Source organism: Melanerpes formicivorus, unplaced genomic scaffold, assembly GCF_026170545.1.
Source record: "Melanerpes formicivorus ecotype bairdi unplaced genomic scaffold, bMelFor1.0.p_v2 SCAF_11, whole genome shotgun sequence".
Taxonomy (NCBI): Eukaryota; Metazoa; Chordata; class Aves; order Piciformes; family Picidae; genus Melanerpes; species Melanerpes formicivorus.
Genome location: NW_027142363.1, coordinates 15,623,948 through 15,641,008, shown reverse-complemented (window position 1 = coordinate 15,641,008; position 17,061 = coordinate 15,623,948). Strand labels below are relative to the sequence as shown.

Genomic DNA, 17,061 nt, shown 5'->3' with positions numbered 1-17,061 from the left:
CTGAATGAATGAAGTTTACAGCACAAAAGCTTGCTTTGCTGGAAACAAGCCTCTTGGACTGTTTAGGATAACACTGTTTTGTTTTTCCCAAAGAGTCAAGACTACCTTCTATAGCTGAAATACAACAGACAGTAGCTGGTGCCATGCTCTGGACTTGGGACTGAAGAACAGCCTGGCTACTGCTCACTGAGTTCAAATCACAGAATCAACCAGCTTGGAAAAGACCTTCAAGATTAGAAAGTTCAACCTAATACCTAACACCTTGTGACAACTAAACCATAGCTTCAAGTGCCACATCCAATCCCCTCTTGAACACCTCCAGGGATGGTGACTCCACCACCTCCCTGGGCAGCACATTCCAATGGCCAATTACTCTTGCTGGAAAGAACTTTCTCCTCACCTCAAGCCTAAACTTCCCCTGGCACAGCTTGAGACTGTGTCCTCTTGTTCCGGTGCTGGGTGCCTCGGAGAAGAGGCCAACCCCTACCTGGCTACAACCTCCCTTCAGGTAGTTGTAGAGAGCAATAAGGTCTCCCCTGAGCCTCCTCTTCTCCAGGCTAAGCAACCCCAGCTCCCTCAGCCTCTCCTCATAGGGCTGTGCTGCAGAACCTCTCCCCAGCCTCGTCGCCCTTCTCTGAACATATTAAAGTGTCTCAATGTCCTTCTTAAATTGAGGAGCCCAGAACTGGACACAGGACTCAAGGTGTGGCCTAACCAGTGCTGAGTACAGGGGCAGAATGACCACACTATTTCTGATACAGGCCAGGATGCCACTGGCCTTGTTGGCCACCTGGGCACACTGCTGGCTCATGTTCAGCTGCTGTCAACCACTACACCCAGGTCCCTTTCTGCATGGCTATTCTCCAGCCACTCTGTCCCCAGCCTGTAGCACTGCATGGGGTTGTTGTGGCCAAAGTGCAGCACCCGGCACTTGGACTTGTTAAATGCCATCCTGTTGGGCACTCCCAAGTGAATTCTTGGGAAATATATAAGGCATTTAGTACTTATGCTAAAAATTATCCATCCTTTAACTTTATGTGCTCATTGTATCCTATCATAAATTGCTAGATGTTATACTTCTGACAACTGCATTGTAAGGGGCCTTATCTATATTTTTATTTTCTTCAGGACAATCTGCATCAGGAGAAGTGTGGCCAGCAGGTCAAGGGAGGTGATTCTCCCCCTCTACTCAGCTCTGCTAAGACCCCACCTGCAGTACTGCCTCCAGTTCTGGAGCTCCTATTACAAGAGGGATATGAACGTGCTGGAAGGAGTCCAGAGAAGGGCCACAAGGATGATCAGAGGGCTGGAGCACCTCTCCTATGAGGACAGACTGAAGGAGTTGGGGCTGTTCAGTCTGCAGAAGAGAAGACTCCGAGGTGACCTAATTGTGGCCTTCCAGTATCTGAAGGGGCCTACAGGAAGGCTGGGGAGGGACTTCTCAGGATGTCAGGTAGTGATAGGACTAGGGGGAATGGAATGAAGCGGGAGGTGGGGAGGAAGTTCTTCCCCATGAGAGTTGTGAACCCCTGGAATGGGTTGTCCAGGGGGGTGGTTGAGGCCCCGTCCCTGGAGGTGTTGAAGCCCAGGCTGGATGAGGCTCTGTCCAGCCTGATCTAGTGTGGGGTGTCCCTGCCCATGGCAGGGGACTTGGAACTAGATGATCCTTGTGGTCCCTTCCAACCCTGACTGATACTATGAACCTCTGCAACTAAATATTGTTATGAAGGTTGACTTGGTAGCTACATGATATCACACCACTGAATTGTTACACCTTTGCTAAGAACTGAAGACAGCAGACCGGTAGTACTGTGTCCAGTTCTGGGCCCCTCAACTTAAGAAGGACATTGAGACACTTGAACATGTCCAGCTGAAGGAGCTGGGGTTGCTTAGCCTGGAGAAGAGGAGGGTCAGGGGAGACCTCATTGCTCTCTACAACTACTTAAAGGGTGGTTGTAGCCAGGAAGGAGTTGGTCTTTTCTCGCAAGCAACCAGCACCAGAACAAGAGGACACAGTCTCAACCTGCACCAGGGGAAGTTTAGGGTCAAGGTGAGGAGGAAGTTCTTCACTGAGAGAGTCATTTGCCATTGGAATGTGCTGCCCGGGGAGGTGGTGGAGTCACCATCCCTGGAGGTGTTCAAGAGGGGATTGGACGTGGCACTTGGTGCCATGGTTTAGTCATGGGGTCTGTGGTGACAGGTTGGACTTCATGATCTTTGAGGTCTCTTCCAACCTTGGTGACACTGTAAAGGTTCTTAAGAGGGGAGACCAATGCTCCTATTCTGCACTGCTGCTCACACAAAAAGTGCACAAATAAACACAAACAAACTCAGGTCAGTTTTATTAACTGAAAGAGTAAAATCAATCAAAAAAAATTCAATTTAATGGAGCAAATTTAAATACATGTTTGTGAAACCTTTTCCATTTGCCTCTAAAACCTGAAGAGAACAACTACAAAAAATCACAACTTGAAGAGGCCCTCATAGCATCTCCGTATGATGCAAGAAGTCTGCTTCCTCCATTCTTGTCCTTCACAACAATCCCTCGGAACTTGCACATTAAAAGCCCATTGCCTTCTTCCTTTATTAATCCACCCCACCCATGTTATGCACATAGCAGATTGTGAATGTGTTGTCTCAGATACATTTGAACAAGAAGGGCTACAGGCAGTATCTAAGTGCAATAAAGCACAAACTGCACTCTGATCAGAGTGAATAGATGCACAGTTCACCAGACTGAAAGCAACCATTGTGGTATTTTAGGTTGCTTTTACAAGGAGAAGGTACAGTCTGCTGAATGCTTTTTGGGGAAGGGGAGAAATAATGGGCAGTTTCTTAAGGAAATGAACAGTTGGCTAAAGCTCAACTTCAACAGCACTCTGACAGCACTTCTGGATGTTTACGCTCTCTCCTTCTCCCATTGCTTACAAGTGAAGCCTCTCCCAGAACAGCAGCTTCAGCATTTACTTCTCATGCAGTCCAGATATTACCAGATAGGCAAGTGCTCCGTCATTTTGCCATCTCTTGCTCTCTTTTCAGGGACAAATGACTCTCTAAACAGTCAAACCCTCTTTGCAACTGCATTATTTAACTAGTATTCAGATTAACTCAGAAAATGCTTGGCCATTTAATGTGATGACTTGTAATAGTCAGACCATTAGCAATACCTAGCCTGAAAGATGAGAGGTGAAAAGCTTCTACATCTGGCTTTAGTGACCTGAAGGGTGGTTGTAGCCAGGAAGGGGTTGGCCTCTTCTCCCAGGCAACCAGCACCAGAACAAGGGGACACAGTCTCAAGCTGTGCCAGGGGAGGTTTACACTCGAGGTGAGGAGCAAGTTCTTCACCGAGCGAGTCATTCGTCATTGGAACGGGTTGCCCAGGGAGGTGGTTGAGTCATCGACCCTGGAGGCGTTCAAGGGGAGATTGGACGTGGCACTTGGTGCCATGGTCTAGTCATGGGGTCTGTGTTGATAGGTTGGACTCGATGATCCTCGAGGTCCTTTCCAACCTAAGTGATACTGTGACATAATGCTAATAAAATAAGCCTGACCTATGCAGACATCTATCTAGGTTTTATGACATTACTTATGACATCTTCCCAGTATTTTATCAAGTTTTCTTCAAGATGATGTGTCTTTTTGGAACTGTTGATACAATTTGCTTTCATCACAGTCCTCGCTTAGGCTAATGTAATTTTTAGGTTTTCTTCCTTGCTAGTCTCTTTATTTCAGCATTCTGAGGCGTAATGTTAGTTCCTGACCCCTGCCTTTTATCACTCGTAGAACAAAGGTAATGCTTCTCTCTGGGAAGTAGCACCTCATTTGGTTTTGATGTCACAATTTCTTTCTCCAGTTTTATTTACTGACAGCATAGCAACACATTCAGTGGTGACCTTCCAGAAGGATATTTCAAGGAAGGAACAGAGAAATTGTTAACGAGGATCTCTTCACCGAGTACTTTAAAATCCATGCAATGCATCCATGCAAGAAGCTCCACGAATGTGAATGAGTGGAAAACCACAAGTCTAATACTACTATTAAACATAGATGTACAAGATCAAAATCTCCATGAAGTGTCAGCACATCACAAGCATTCCCAAACCACATCCACAGATCAGCAGTAGCTATGAAACTTTTATTATACATAAGCAAAGAGCCATAGGTTAACTAGCATTGGCTTCTCTGTCCTGCCTTCTAAGAGGCAATTAAGAAGACAACTGCTAAAAATTCAGACCTTTTGAGTTATATTTTTCTATACAAACCAGTAGTTGCCCTACTTGCTGTGCAGGCCCCTATCACTTAAAATGGCATCCTGCATAATTCAGATTATGGAATTTCACTGATGGAGATGTGCCAAGCCTTTAACACCTGACCAAAAGATGAGAGCTTTAATTGAAAACCATTAATCAATGAAAATCATTTTGCTACTTGAAATTAGACTTAGTAGTCTGATTTGTCAAGCCTTATCTCTCAGCCACAAGATGAGCCTACATCTATGTGGAACAGATTACAAAGGCCTCAGTTCAAATAGACTCTTCAAGCCACAGGTCTACTACAGCATTAAGCACTTAACTCTCATTTCCCTCACAGTTATATACCCTGAGGCAGAGCTATTCCTCCAACTGTAACCCTATCATTTGAAAACCTTCTTTTAAATGAACAAAATGTTATTGAGCTACTTAATTTTATTCTGTAAGGGAGATTTTCCAGGTATGAAATTGTTCTGTAGCTCTTCTCAGAGCCTTTTTTAGTTAGTCTGCACCTTTTTCATAATAAATTGTGGACAGCAAAAAGCATCAGTAAACAATGTTAATCCACAGAATATATGTGCTCTGTTATTTATACAGCTGAAAATTGCATTTTCTCTCCAAGGCACCACTTCATTGGCTTAAGCTGAGCTGACTGTCAGGCACAGGACTTAGCCTGCTTTTAATATTGTCACCTGCAGTGTGTTTTCCATACTTTTCACTCCAGCCATTTGCAAACTTCACATGCTACATTTTTCTCCTCTTTCAGATTATTTGTGAAGACAGTAAATAAACTGATTCAAAACTACATCCTTTTAATTTTCTTCAAATACATGAAGTAGAAAATTATTTTTCAAACTCTTTTTATATCCTTCTGTATGTTGATTTTTGGTCCACTGCCATTACACTTGTAACTATCTGTGGTGGGTTGAATTTTCCCCCCAACATTAACTTTGCCAGAGCAGCTCAGTTAGAAGCAAATAGAACTGTATTTACAAGCACAATCTACACTCTACAATGGAAGGCAGTGAATATGTACAAAATATACAGGACTTACAATATTATACAGATATTGACAATTAATAAACAGCATAAGGACTCCCTGGCCAAGGACCAGGGGAAGCTACCAGCTTCTCCCTGCCTGTCTTCCCCTCACCCCTTCTGTACAAAAGGGACAGAAAGGAGCAGAGAAGTTAGACTTAGCCAAGGCCAGCCAAAACGGGTTATCTCTCCCAAGCAAAGCAAAACAGCCAGAGATCAGAAGTGAAAATGTGATAACTGTTATGGTACAGCTCCTCTCATTCCAGATATTTACCCACTGAATTTGTTTAGAATAATCTTTTGTTTTCCTTTTTACACCCAATAGTGATTTACTTATATTTTTCTACTTTTCTGCTTGAAATCTGTAACTAAATTTTAAAGGCATAGCCTAAAAGCACCACAAGTATCTCAACTGGAGTATCAGAATCAAGTCAGATGTCTTTAAGAGTCTGAAGATACTATTCCAGCAGTTTGTCAGCTGAAGCTGTAATGTCATAAACAAAACTGTGTTTGCCAATTTTCATCCTTCAGTGAAGTTAGGAGAAACATCATACTCATTAACTTCCTGGGTCACGCAGGGGACTGGGTAAATCAACTTTTCCATTCTTCCTATTTAATCCAACCAAACAGAATATACATAAAAGTGAAATGCCAACACCTTACTTCAGATAATGTCACACTTGCAAAGCCATTTGTGTGCTGTGTAGGCAGAGCTATCAGAACCTGATCTGTAAAGAGAAGACAGACAACTCTTGAAGAGTCAAACTTTTGTCATGTATATTGAATGACATGCACTAAAATTTTGTTGTATGAATCCAAAGGAAAAGGTTACTGTAAAGCTCGGTAGCAACTAGATGCGAGGAAATCAACAAAGATTCCTAAAACTTGCTTTCCATCTCAAATTACAGTTAAAATACCTTAGTATTTTATCAGAAAAGAGAGATACTGGCATTTTAACAGAAAATAGTGATGAATAAAGAGCTCTTTTCTCTGCTCCCTTTCCCTCCAAAATAGAATACTGCCCTTTCTGCACATTTACAAAATGAAGAATTTGGGCCAACTTCTCAGACAGACTCGCAAGGCTAACACCATTCCTGGGAAACCAAGTGCTAGCAGCAATGGCAAAGCATACCCCTAGTCTCTGGCAAGGCTGCTGGGTCTTATCTTGAAAAATCTGGATGTGAAATTTCTGACTTCTACTACTGTGCTTAACCTTAGGCCACACACACAGAGGAGAAGTAAAGATGCTATAAGATAAATGGAAATTACAAATACAAGTAAGGGAGCCTGAAAGTGGAGGGTCAAGGGAAAGCTATTTCATTTAAAACAAGTAAGAGAAGCAGAGGAAAAGGAACAGAAAGCAGGGAACGATAAGGAAGGAGAAAATGGAGCCAGGAGGAGGAAGGCAGGCAGGAACTTGAGCAGAAGTGTTACAATCAGCTGATCAGCTTAAGTGCTGGAATAGAACAAAATGTATTATATTCACTTAAACTATGCCACTTTGAAACAGGTTTGATTACAGACAGTACTAAGTAATTCAGATTGTTGTAACTGAAACATTGTTTGCTCTCAGACCTGTTTATGCTGCTTATTTACTTATTGTCCTTTGCTTGTATAGCAAAGCTAGGTCAGCTTCACATTCTGTATTAGTGGTGCTGTGTCACATAGCCTACACAAGCTACATGGAGTGTGTTAGTATAAAATGATGAGCTGGGTTTTTTTTAAATCTTCTTTCAAATGCAACTAAAATTACCATGAAAAATAAAGATGTTACAAAAACCATAGATATGCTACATTTTACAATGAAAACTTACATGAAAAGTGCAAGAACCAGACCACGTCTTTACACTGAACATGTACTTTTAAAGGTTATGACCAAGTGAAGTGTGTCCATGGTCACTCTTGTGAATAACTTAACCAGTTTTATGTGCAAGGGAACAGAACATCTGTACAAAGGCTAGGGAGAAGAAATATAACTGTTTCTGAGTAGAGCTTACTTTGATATTCAGCAGTATGATTACACCGGATTACACCAAGGTTTTTCTTCTGGCATCTGTCAAGCATAGTAACCAACATATTAATGTAGAATCTGCTCTGTATCTGCCAGTCTGATTGGTTAGATTTAGTGTACAGCATTGTTATGAAACAAACATTACTGGCCACTAGCACATAGACTTAGTATAAAAGCAGAAACAAATTTATAAACCATTTAAGTTTATTAAGGTTAAAATGATTGAATTAATAGAGAGCAGACAGTCCATTATAGAACTGGTTTTGAATGGCACATTTGCAGGGGTGGGCAGCAACAATAGTACTCACAAATGGCATGAAAATTTGAGACATAAGAAACCCCCAAAACCCAACTAAACAAACCAACCAACCAGGAAAGCTTTAAAGCAGCAGCAACTGCTTCCTGATAGACAGAGCATAACACACTTTAAAAAATAAGTCATTAAGGAAAAGGACCAAGGAAAACACAAGCAGGAGAGACTGGTGTCACCACTAAAACACAGTGAGCTCTCCTAGTCAGGCTCAACCAGAAAACTCAGTAGAGGCACACAAGGCTACCAGTTCAACAGAAGAAAATACTTCTCCAGTTCACCCCTTTTTTACTCACAAAATATACAATGGGAAGCATCCTACAGACTCTTTCCAAGGTTATTATCAAGGTTCCCTCTTCTGTGGAGAAAGTACACATTTTCCATGCAACCAAAATAAATCTGATTGCTAAATTTGGATTGCTAAATTGATGATTAAAAAGAAGTCTGTTGTCACTGCAATTCTTTCCACCTTTGTTCTTCATGGGCTCACAAGAAACACTTCAACATTTTTGCCCTATGCAACACCGTCCTAGGTCTGACTTGATGATCCTCAAGGTCCTTTCCAACCTAAGTTATACTGTGATACTGTCCATAGGTGAAGCACAGATCTGCACAGCATTAAGGCCTCCAAACTGTTTAAGCAGATATACTGCCTTCAGTAAAACATTTCAGCAATTTAAGAAGCACTAGAATGTTCAGTAAACCGAGACTCCTTTTCAAAATAAGCCTGTTAATGAAATTACATTAACAGAACACAGACCCAGTATTTATTTCATGTCACAACCCTTACACAAGAAAGTGAAATTACCATGGGAACCCACATTTCTGATCTTTACAATTTTCAAAACTGGTAATGTCAAGGCAGTTAGAATCTATAAAAAAATCTTTAAGAAATGAAAACTAACATTACAGAAAGACAGAGGTATTAATAACCTCTGGGAAGCCTGAGCAACATAGTGCGGTGCTACTGTCTGGAAGCGTAACAGCACACGCTAACTAAGCTGCACTGAATCCAAAAACCTCTCAGAAAATAAAAGCAGTAGTTGGGTTTCCATCCTTTTAAGATGTTTCAGGAATCAGAAATTCAATCCCCCACAGTAAAATATTTCTGAATTTTGCTTTTTTTGTCCCTCCACCTGTGAGCATTTAATTTGCCAGGAAAGACTGAAGAGTTTTAATCACTGCAAAACTGTTCCTTAAAACCACAGACTCATAGCTGTCCTGGAAATACTTAAGTATTAACTCCAGTACTTATGCCAGTAATTGGGAAGGAGACAATGCTGTTAGTATTTAAAACAGTGGGGCAGGAAAGAGTTGCTTTGTTTCTTCCAAGAAGGACTAGTATTACTGCAGTACTCTAGTAACATTTCCTTGAGGAAGTGTCTCACACATACATAGCCAGCTTCTGGACTTGCTCCTAGTCTCAGTCCCACGAGACATCTAGGTATGTGCCTAATTCTAATCAAACCAGTAGTCCCCACTATAGTTCACAGAACTATTTACTTCATTACAGGCAACTACTTTGGTACCCGACTGAATCAGGGCCTTGGTACCATTTTGAGTTATCACAGTATCGCCAAGGTTGGAAGAGACCTCAAAGATCAATAAAAGTCATAACAGAAAAACCTAGGACACAAGAAGAAACAAAAAAAGGCCCAAATTAACAAATGAACAGGATTTTTCCATAAGGCATATTGCTTCGGTAAGTCCAATTTGAATTCTACACAGTTGGAGCATTCTCCTTGACAGTTCCACAAATCATCATCCTTAATATAAGCTCATAAACAACAAAAAATCTGCTCTGCCTTTCGAAAGAAAGTTTCTTTATTAGAAAGCAGAGACTGACTTCGGCAGCAAACTGTATTTCTTCAAAGATGCTAATGGTACCTGAATCAAAACAAGCCAGGAGGCAGCAACTTCAGAAGAAGTAGGTTTGAAGTGTATTACTCCCCTTTTAATCCATTCCCGGCAGTCCCCAAATGTATTTTTGTAGTTGTAAAACTGCATGTTCTTTGTAAACAGGAACAATGACTGGCAGTCTCAGGGAAGAAAGAGACTCTCTAATCTCTCCTCAGGCAGAATAAACAAAGTTCTTCCATCTCTGAAAGCTCTTAGAAAGTAATGGATGAACAGAATAATAATCTCAGCCTGAAAAAACAGCAGCTCTCTGAAACGAAATAAAAGGTTGCTCTTCCCCGTTAGATTTCCCTGGGACACTTCAGTGATGCAGAAAAAAGATATCTGGACAAACCTAACAAAGGCCCACTTGCACTGGTAATTTTTTGACCAGCCAACAGCACTTGAAGCATAAACCTGAATGAACCTGCTAAACAATATACAGAGTAACTAAACAAAATGAATCCATCCTTTAAAGGAGATCTTGGCGGTAGCTCTGGCTTGAAGTGACCAGTGAAAACTGTCACACCTCCTTGGCAGCTTCTAACGTGACCCCAAAGGTCACATTTATTTGTAGCACAACAATAGCTCAGCCAGGAAAGCTGCATGTTTGTGGAAGAACCTTCATTAGACTGACACTGTAAAAGCCGTGTCTCTTCATCTGGATGGACTCAAGAAATATATTTAAAAATAAATAAATTAGAAAAATCAAACTCCCATCAGAATAGTGAACACTCAACGGGACTTTCTCACTCTGTGGATTTAGACTGCTCCAGGCCAAACACTGAGGTAACAAATAATCAATTGAATATCATTGAAAATAGCCAACCGCATAATGACTGCCTCTGATTGTAATTAATGATAAGGAATTGGGGTGAAAAGCACTGAAGCCTTCATTCTAAGCAGCCCCAACCCTGAAGAACACACTTATGGGTAACACTTTGTGCTTGCCTATATTTTAGTAAAAGCCAAATAAGCCCTTGACACATGTGCTGTGCTCTTTGCTGCCACGGAACTTGCAACCAACCTGCACGGGTTATTTTTTCCACAAGCAAGCCAGCCTCCAGCAATTCTCATGTTCATCAGAGCTACAAACTGCTGTAAGGGCAAGTTATTAACATAAGCTCTTTGTCAAATAAGGTTCTCAGAAGAGTCTAAGACACTGATTGACAAACAGTGCAATTCCCCCCTCCCCTTCCTCCTCTTTTAAACCAGGGCCACAGGAGGTTTGGGGTTGGGTTTTTGGTGTTTGGTTGTGTTAGGGTTTTTCGTGGTTTGGTTTTTGTGTTTTTTGTTTTTGTTTTTAAAGCCTGAACACCATGCAAGGAGCAAGGCAGCTATGGGGCTGGGGGGGGAAGGAAAGTTGGGGGCTTCTATCCAGCTGCTGTTGCCAAACTTGCAGGAGCAGATGGAGAATGAGTTTTGGACAGACACAGGCTCATTTCTGTACATTTTTAATGTTTAAGAAACTGTTCTGCACAGGCATCAAGCACAATGCGCATCTCCAGATGTGCATAAGGTCCACTGAAAGTGCATTTGGCCCTTCTCTCTCTCCTGCCACCTTTTACTTGGGTGCTTGCTTTTTGAAACCAAACAGTCGGTAAAGCATATCCACATGGAAGTGAATTCCTGTACATTTCAAATTTGTCGTGGTTCCCATGCCTAACATACTGATCATCTAAAGGGGAAAGGCAGCACCCTGATGGACACGTTTCTTGTAATACTACACAAAAGACATATTCCCCAACTCGCCTCACACGCTCCACACATTCATGAACATACAAAGCAGCTTAGGCTCCCCCTCCCCACATGCATGCTTTCTTCAGCGATCCATTTTCCTACAGCGCCAAGCTCACTACATAAACATGACGAGCAAACCTGCAGCACTCACCCCAAGTCAGCACTCTTTAATGTATGCAATTGCACTAATCTGTAAAGAAGGCTGCCAGTGGAAACCAAATACCAGAACGTCAGCATTCCTAACTAACATGCCACGCTGCAGTGTAACAGGGGGGGGAAAAAAAAAAGGAAAAAAGCTGATTAACATACCAAATTGGACTCCTCAGAGCAGGAAGGGTTTTGCCCGATTCAAGTCCAGAGAGGAATCATGCTTACCACCCTCTAGCTAACCACATGAGGAGTTCAAGAACAAGGCCAAGAGGACTACCCCAGCTTCCCAGTAAATGAAAGGCTCTTGGCGGCAGGAAATGAAACTGTGATTTAGATAAAGTCTCCAGCCTCAATTTAAGCAGAGCAGGTCTACCATGAATGCTACCTACAGGTAGGCTATTTAGTGTGCAAACCACCAAACAAGCATCACCTGTCTCTACCAAGGCAACTGCGATGCTTTTTTGTTTATTACGAACCACAGCTGTAGGGAGCTGGCAAGGATTCCAACAAAATCTCTCCTACTGCCCTCTTCAGATTCTCAGCCTGATCGAAGCCTTTTTCTTCTCCTATATCTTAACCACCCCTGCTGGACTTAACAGTCATGCTACTCCTGCAACTGTAAAGATGCCTTTGATCTAGAAGCCTTGCTCCTGATCTCCCCTCACCCCCTTCCTGCAGGAAATATAAAACAATATTTCATGTCCATGGAAGAGTGGCAGATCCTTCATGGCGCACTGGTGTAACAAATGCCTACAGGAAAACAAAACCCCCAAGGTGGAAAAAAAGTCTTCATGGTGCACTTGTGAGACTGTCAGTGTAAGACATCAAAACACTCTGCTGTTTCTCATGACTGCTGAGATTACGCAGAGCAAGATTCTAAAGTTTTTCACTGAAAAAAAGTATTGTGATGCCCACTATTTATCTGACCAAAGTGTACTTCCTTGTCTGCTGGTTTAAACACAAATATTAAAACTAACCTGTTAAAAGCAAAATATAAATATTACACTTGAGGAAATAAGCCCCAGCCAGCTAGCACCTTTTCACCACAAAAATATCTTTAATTAGGGCAAATAATGTGGCTGAATAAGAAACAGAAGGAAACTTTATCTGTGCTTCTTTCCTACATTCACAACCAGGCACTAGAGAAGGGGGGGGGGGGATAAAGAGAATAAATGCACAATAAGTTTCTGAGCCTTTGAATTTTGTAAGTCTCCCTACACTAAAAAAATAATTATTAACAGCCAGGTTTCCATAAACCACAAATTTTGCATCGAGACAAACACACCAGTAATATTTATACTGCATTAGCATCTGATTTACACCAGTCCAAAAGAACACTGCAAGTGTGAAAACTGAGAATATAAACAAACACACCAAAGCCGCAAACCAACCAACAATCCAACCAAAACCCCATCAACAACCCTGTATGCTCTGCCCTGCTTTCGGTCTCCAACGAAGGGGCTGCAACCTGAGGAACAAGTGGGTGAGACAGCCCCACCGCCGACACCCACACCACCCTAACCAGGGCAAACAAGGAGCCCCAGAGGCGGCTGTTTACAGCAAACGGGTGTTTCACAGGGAGAGGGCTCTATCATTCCCCTGAGCTCGGCAGAACTTCACAGGGCCGCAGAGAGTGGGGTCGTTGGGCGCCGGTGCTCGCCCGAAAGCCAGACTCACTCCCAGGACACCCCTCAACATCCCCACCGCTCGAGTGGGGACCTGCCTCGCACCACGTTCCTGCTACGTTAAATTAAAATCTCACAAGCCAAGACAATGCCAGCAGCAAAGCCAACATCCCCTGCCCACAGTTGCAGACTCCATGTGACAAGCCGCCCCGGCTGGGACCGCCACTCTCCCACCGCGGGGCTTCTCCCCGAGGAACCGCACTCGGCCCCGCCAGGACCACACCAGCCCCACCAGCGGCCGAGCTGCACCCCACCGCTGGGGCTGCGGCCCCGGGACGGCCGGGTAACCCCCCATCCCGCACTAAACACAGCCGCTCCTTCTCCGTCCCTCACACACCCGCGCACCAGTGTCGCAACATCTGCCGGGGTGGCCAGCTGAGGGCTGGTGGCGCGGAGACGGGGAGGGCCACCCGCGCCTGTCCAGTCCAGTCTCACCCCCCACGTACCTGTTAGCGCCCGCCGGACGCCCTGGCACCACCGTCCCCTCGCCGGGTGGGCTCCTGGAGAAGAAGCGGGAGAAGGTGCTGTGCCAGGAGGGGCCGGACTGCCGCCGGCTGCCGCCGCCGGACATCTTCGTTGCCGACGGGACAGGACAAGACGTTGAAAGGACGGGAAGCACCGTCAGCAGCCACCCTGCACCGAGCTCCCGCGGCAGCGGGAGGCAGTACAGGCGCAATTACCTCCCTCCTCCTCTAGCAGAGGCGGCCGCCGCCCGCCCTCGGGGCGGAGACGCCGCTCCACCTCCGGCCAGCGGGGCGGCCGCGGCTCAGCGGAGGGCGGGAAGGACGAAAGCTGCGCCTGGGCGAAGCGGGAGTTCGGCTCCTGCGCAGTGCAGCCGCGGTGGCATGAGAGGAAGGCGCTGAGGCACGAGAAGGCGCTTCACCAGTGGTCGGGCCGCGGCCGCCCCCTTCCTGTCCTCAGGCCGGGTCCCAGCCCGGCTGCGGCGCTCGCAGCCACGAGGAGGCAGGTCCTGCCCTGCGGAGCGCACAGGGTCGCGACAGGAAGGCGATGGCAGCGCGAGGGAAGTACCGCTGCAGGCAGCTGACGCCTCCTCCCGGGGAGGGGTGTGCGCTTGGGTTTCTGTAGAGTTTTCTGTTGTTTGATCGGCGGTTTTGTTTGTTTGGGGGTGGAGTATTTGGGGGGTTGTAAGTTTGAGTTGTTGGTTGGGTTTGAGTTTGTTTTAAATTAACGTGTCATCATTACTGTGAACAAAGAGGAAAGATCAGAAGCAAACATCAACTCCGTAAGCAAAAGCACAGAGAGCCTGAAGAATTCATACTCCCGCCTGACTGCAAACACCGACAGCAGCCTCCTGTCTTTAACTTGTGCCAACTTTGAGATCCCAAGCATGCTGTCGATGCAGAGTTAGTACCTGACTTCACACTGTCATGTGGCAGCCAGACATGCCCGGCCCAGAAGGTACATGCCTGCTCTGACAGCATGGCAAAGCACCTGTGTCAAGTAAAGGCACACAGCAGCACAGCTATGCCACCACTCACGACGGTAAGTTAGGCTGACTTGAAGGCAGCTTTGCTTTTAGAAAAGATTTCTTCCTAGGAAGGAGCTTTGGGTTTTGCTGTTGTTTTTAATACTGAAACATTTGCTCTTTTCCCTCTAATGACTGTGGCCTCTTTGAGTTAACATCAATCTAGAGGCAACACACAAACCCCTAATGATTCACACAGTGTGAATTACTGGTATTCTGAACTACATTTTCCTCTGTCTCATCTTGATGAGCATTCTGCTGTTCATGTGACTGCCTGTGCCTCACACCTCTTTAGCAGCTCCTTCTTGCATTGTGCCATATCACAGAATCGGCCTGGGTAAAGTTGTAAGGGACCTTGGGAGTTCATCTGGTCCAAGCTCCCTGCTGGAGCAGGTTGCCCAGGACCGTGTTCAGACAGATTTTGAATATCTTCAAGGAGGGAGACTCCATGGTCTTTCTGGGCAGCTCACCACTTTTCTGTAAGAATTTTTTTACATTCATTAACCTTGATCAAACCCATCTAAACCCAAGGCTTCTTTATCCATAATCTTTACTGCTGTGCCATGGTATCCAGCCAGCTTGGGGTGGATATGAAGCTAGGCACAGCAGCAACAATAGAACAGCCTGGAAATACAATATTGGCTACTTCTCTGTCTACTTTCCACTGCCTCAGCTATGAGATAAACCCTTAAATGCTCAAACAGCTACCTTTCTCATATGGTCTTGATTTGGATTTTTAAGAAACACCCACACAAGTGGATGTCGGTCATGTACTTAAATCTTCACTGGTCACTCTGAGTTGGGACTGCTGGTTGTTACATGTGTTGCCGAAAGTAGCTTTCTCATAGTATAAATACTGGTCATAAACTGATCTTTGTGGTTACTGCACAGCAATGTCCTGCCTAGTTTTCAGTATCCTGACAAGATGCGGTCAATTCTTTCAGTGATACCTAGCACAAAAATATGAAATGTATCATTCCAGAACAGTACAGAGGGAAAAAGAAAGCACTTTTTGAGAGCATCCACACACAGACAGCCGTTCTCAGGGAAATTGCAGTCAGGGTTGACTCTACAAAATGTAACAGTAGCCCCTAAGGAAGGAACATTATAGAGGAGACACTCCCTCTGAGAGTCAAAAATGAAAGTAATTAAGGCTCCAAAACAAAATTAGAAGAGTGGCAATTTACTGGGACTGCACAAACAGGCTGCAGGGAGGCTCTCAGTGACTGTTTATTACTTTTAATTCTTTGCCACATATATATCACAGCTTCATACCCATTGCTTAAGTAAAGTCTCATCTCCCAAGCTGTAGCAAACCTGAATATAGTAATTAGCATTTATAAAGCATCCAGTATCTTCAAAGTAGTTAAGCATTAATTAATTCTTATAACCACCTCAGGATGTAGTTAAGTATAATATGGTGAGTAGTTTGCACACAGAGACAGAGGCAGTAGAAACACCTCGCTGCATCCAAAATCTGTCCACTCTACCAGGGAGGCACCTGGAGGGGTACTACAGTGCAGCATGAAGCATTACCAGGACTGTGCTTGTCCAAGAATAAAGAGACAACCTAATCAGAAATGCCAATCCCAAAGTGTAACATTTTGTGCTCAGATCTGTTTTCACTTTTCTTCACTTCATGGAAGAGCAGAAAATACAGAAACAAACCAAATGGCAGTTCAACCAGAGGCACGGGAATAAATTCTAATCAACAGATTAAAACTGTATCAAAAGAGGAGCATGACCAGGTTAGATAATCCTGTAGATAATCTGTACCTGGGAGTAATTGAGTACCACATGACCTAAGATTAAATAATTCTGACACATTTAAATTAATGAAATAGGACCTGCCCCCAGAGTCACCATCAGGAATCCAGTTTTAGCTATCTATGCCATCCACAAAGGGAAAAATGCTAAGCTTTGACCCAAAGATGCAATATCTACCATGTGGCAGGTGGCCTTGCATATTAACACAGCTGTCAGCATTAACAGCAGCACCAACACGTGCAAGCCAAAACAGATGGGAGAAAAAAGTTCCTTTCCACCTCAGATTACAGTACTCACATGTAGCCCATAGGAGCCCCTGGCACTTAGACTTGTGTTTCAAAGGATTCTTGGAACTAAGCCCTGGACCCCATGGCTTCCTAGAACCACTGACTGCAAAACACTGTTTGAGATGCACCAGTTCCATCTCTTTGTTTATCCTGCTGGATTTCACAACACAGAATCCCTTTAAACCCAATGGTATGAACCCTTTAGAAAACATTTTGAATAACGTTTGCAAGTTAGACTGTATAAACAGTAAACTCTTGTGACATTCATAACAAGCACATGTATCAGCATATGCCAAAAGGAAGAATCAACATTCGTGTGTGAAGTACACTGAAAAATATCCTGTATGTAAGAGTGATTTTAAGTACACTAGTCTCAGGCAGAATTATTTTAGATTTGAGCCAAACGATCATAAAAGCTTTTGGCTGAAAAATGTTGCAGAA

General features: G+C 44.0%; 1 protein-coding gene across 2 annotated transcripts in view; it reads right to left on the bottom strand.

Moving 5' to 3' along the window:
- The window catches only part of CRYBG3 (crystallin beta-gamma domain containing 3), a 98,283-nt gene extending 84,430 nt beyond the window's left edge, over positions 1-13,853 (bottom strand). The window contains exon 1 of one of the 2 annotated variants that reach the window (XM_068144640.1): positions 13,527-13,853. In XM_068144640.1, coding sequence (XP_068000741.1) covers positions 13,527-13,651 — 125 coding nt within the window. In that variant the 5' untranslated portion in view covers positions 13,652-13,853. The remainder of the gene's footprint in view (positions 1-13,526) is intronic. The other variant, XM_068144639.1, reaches the window with a different exon arrangement.
- Between the last annotated feature and the right edge of the window lie 3,208 nt (positions 13,854-17,061).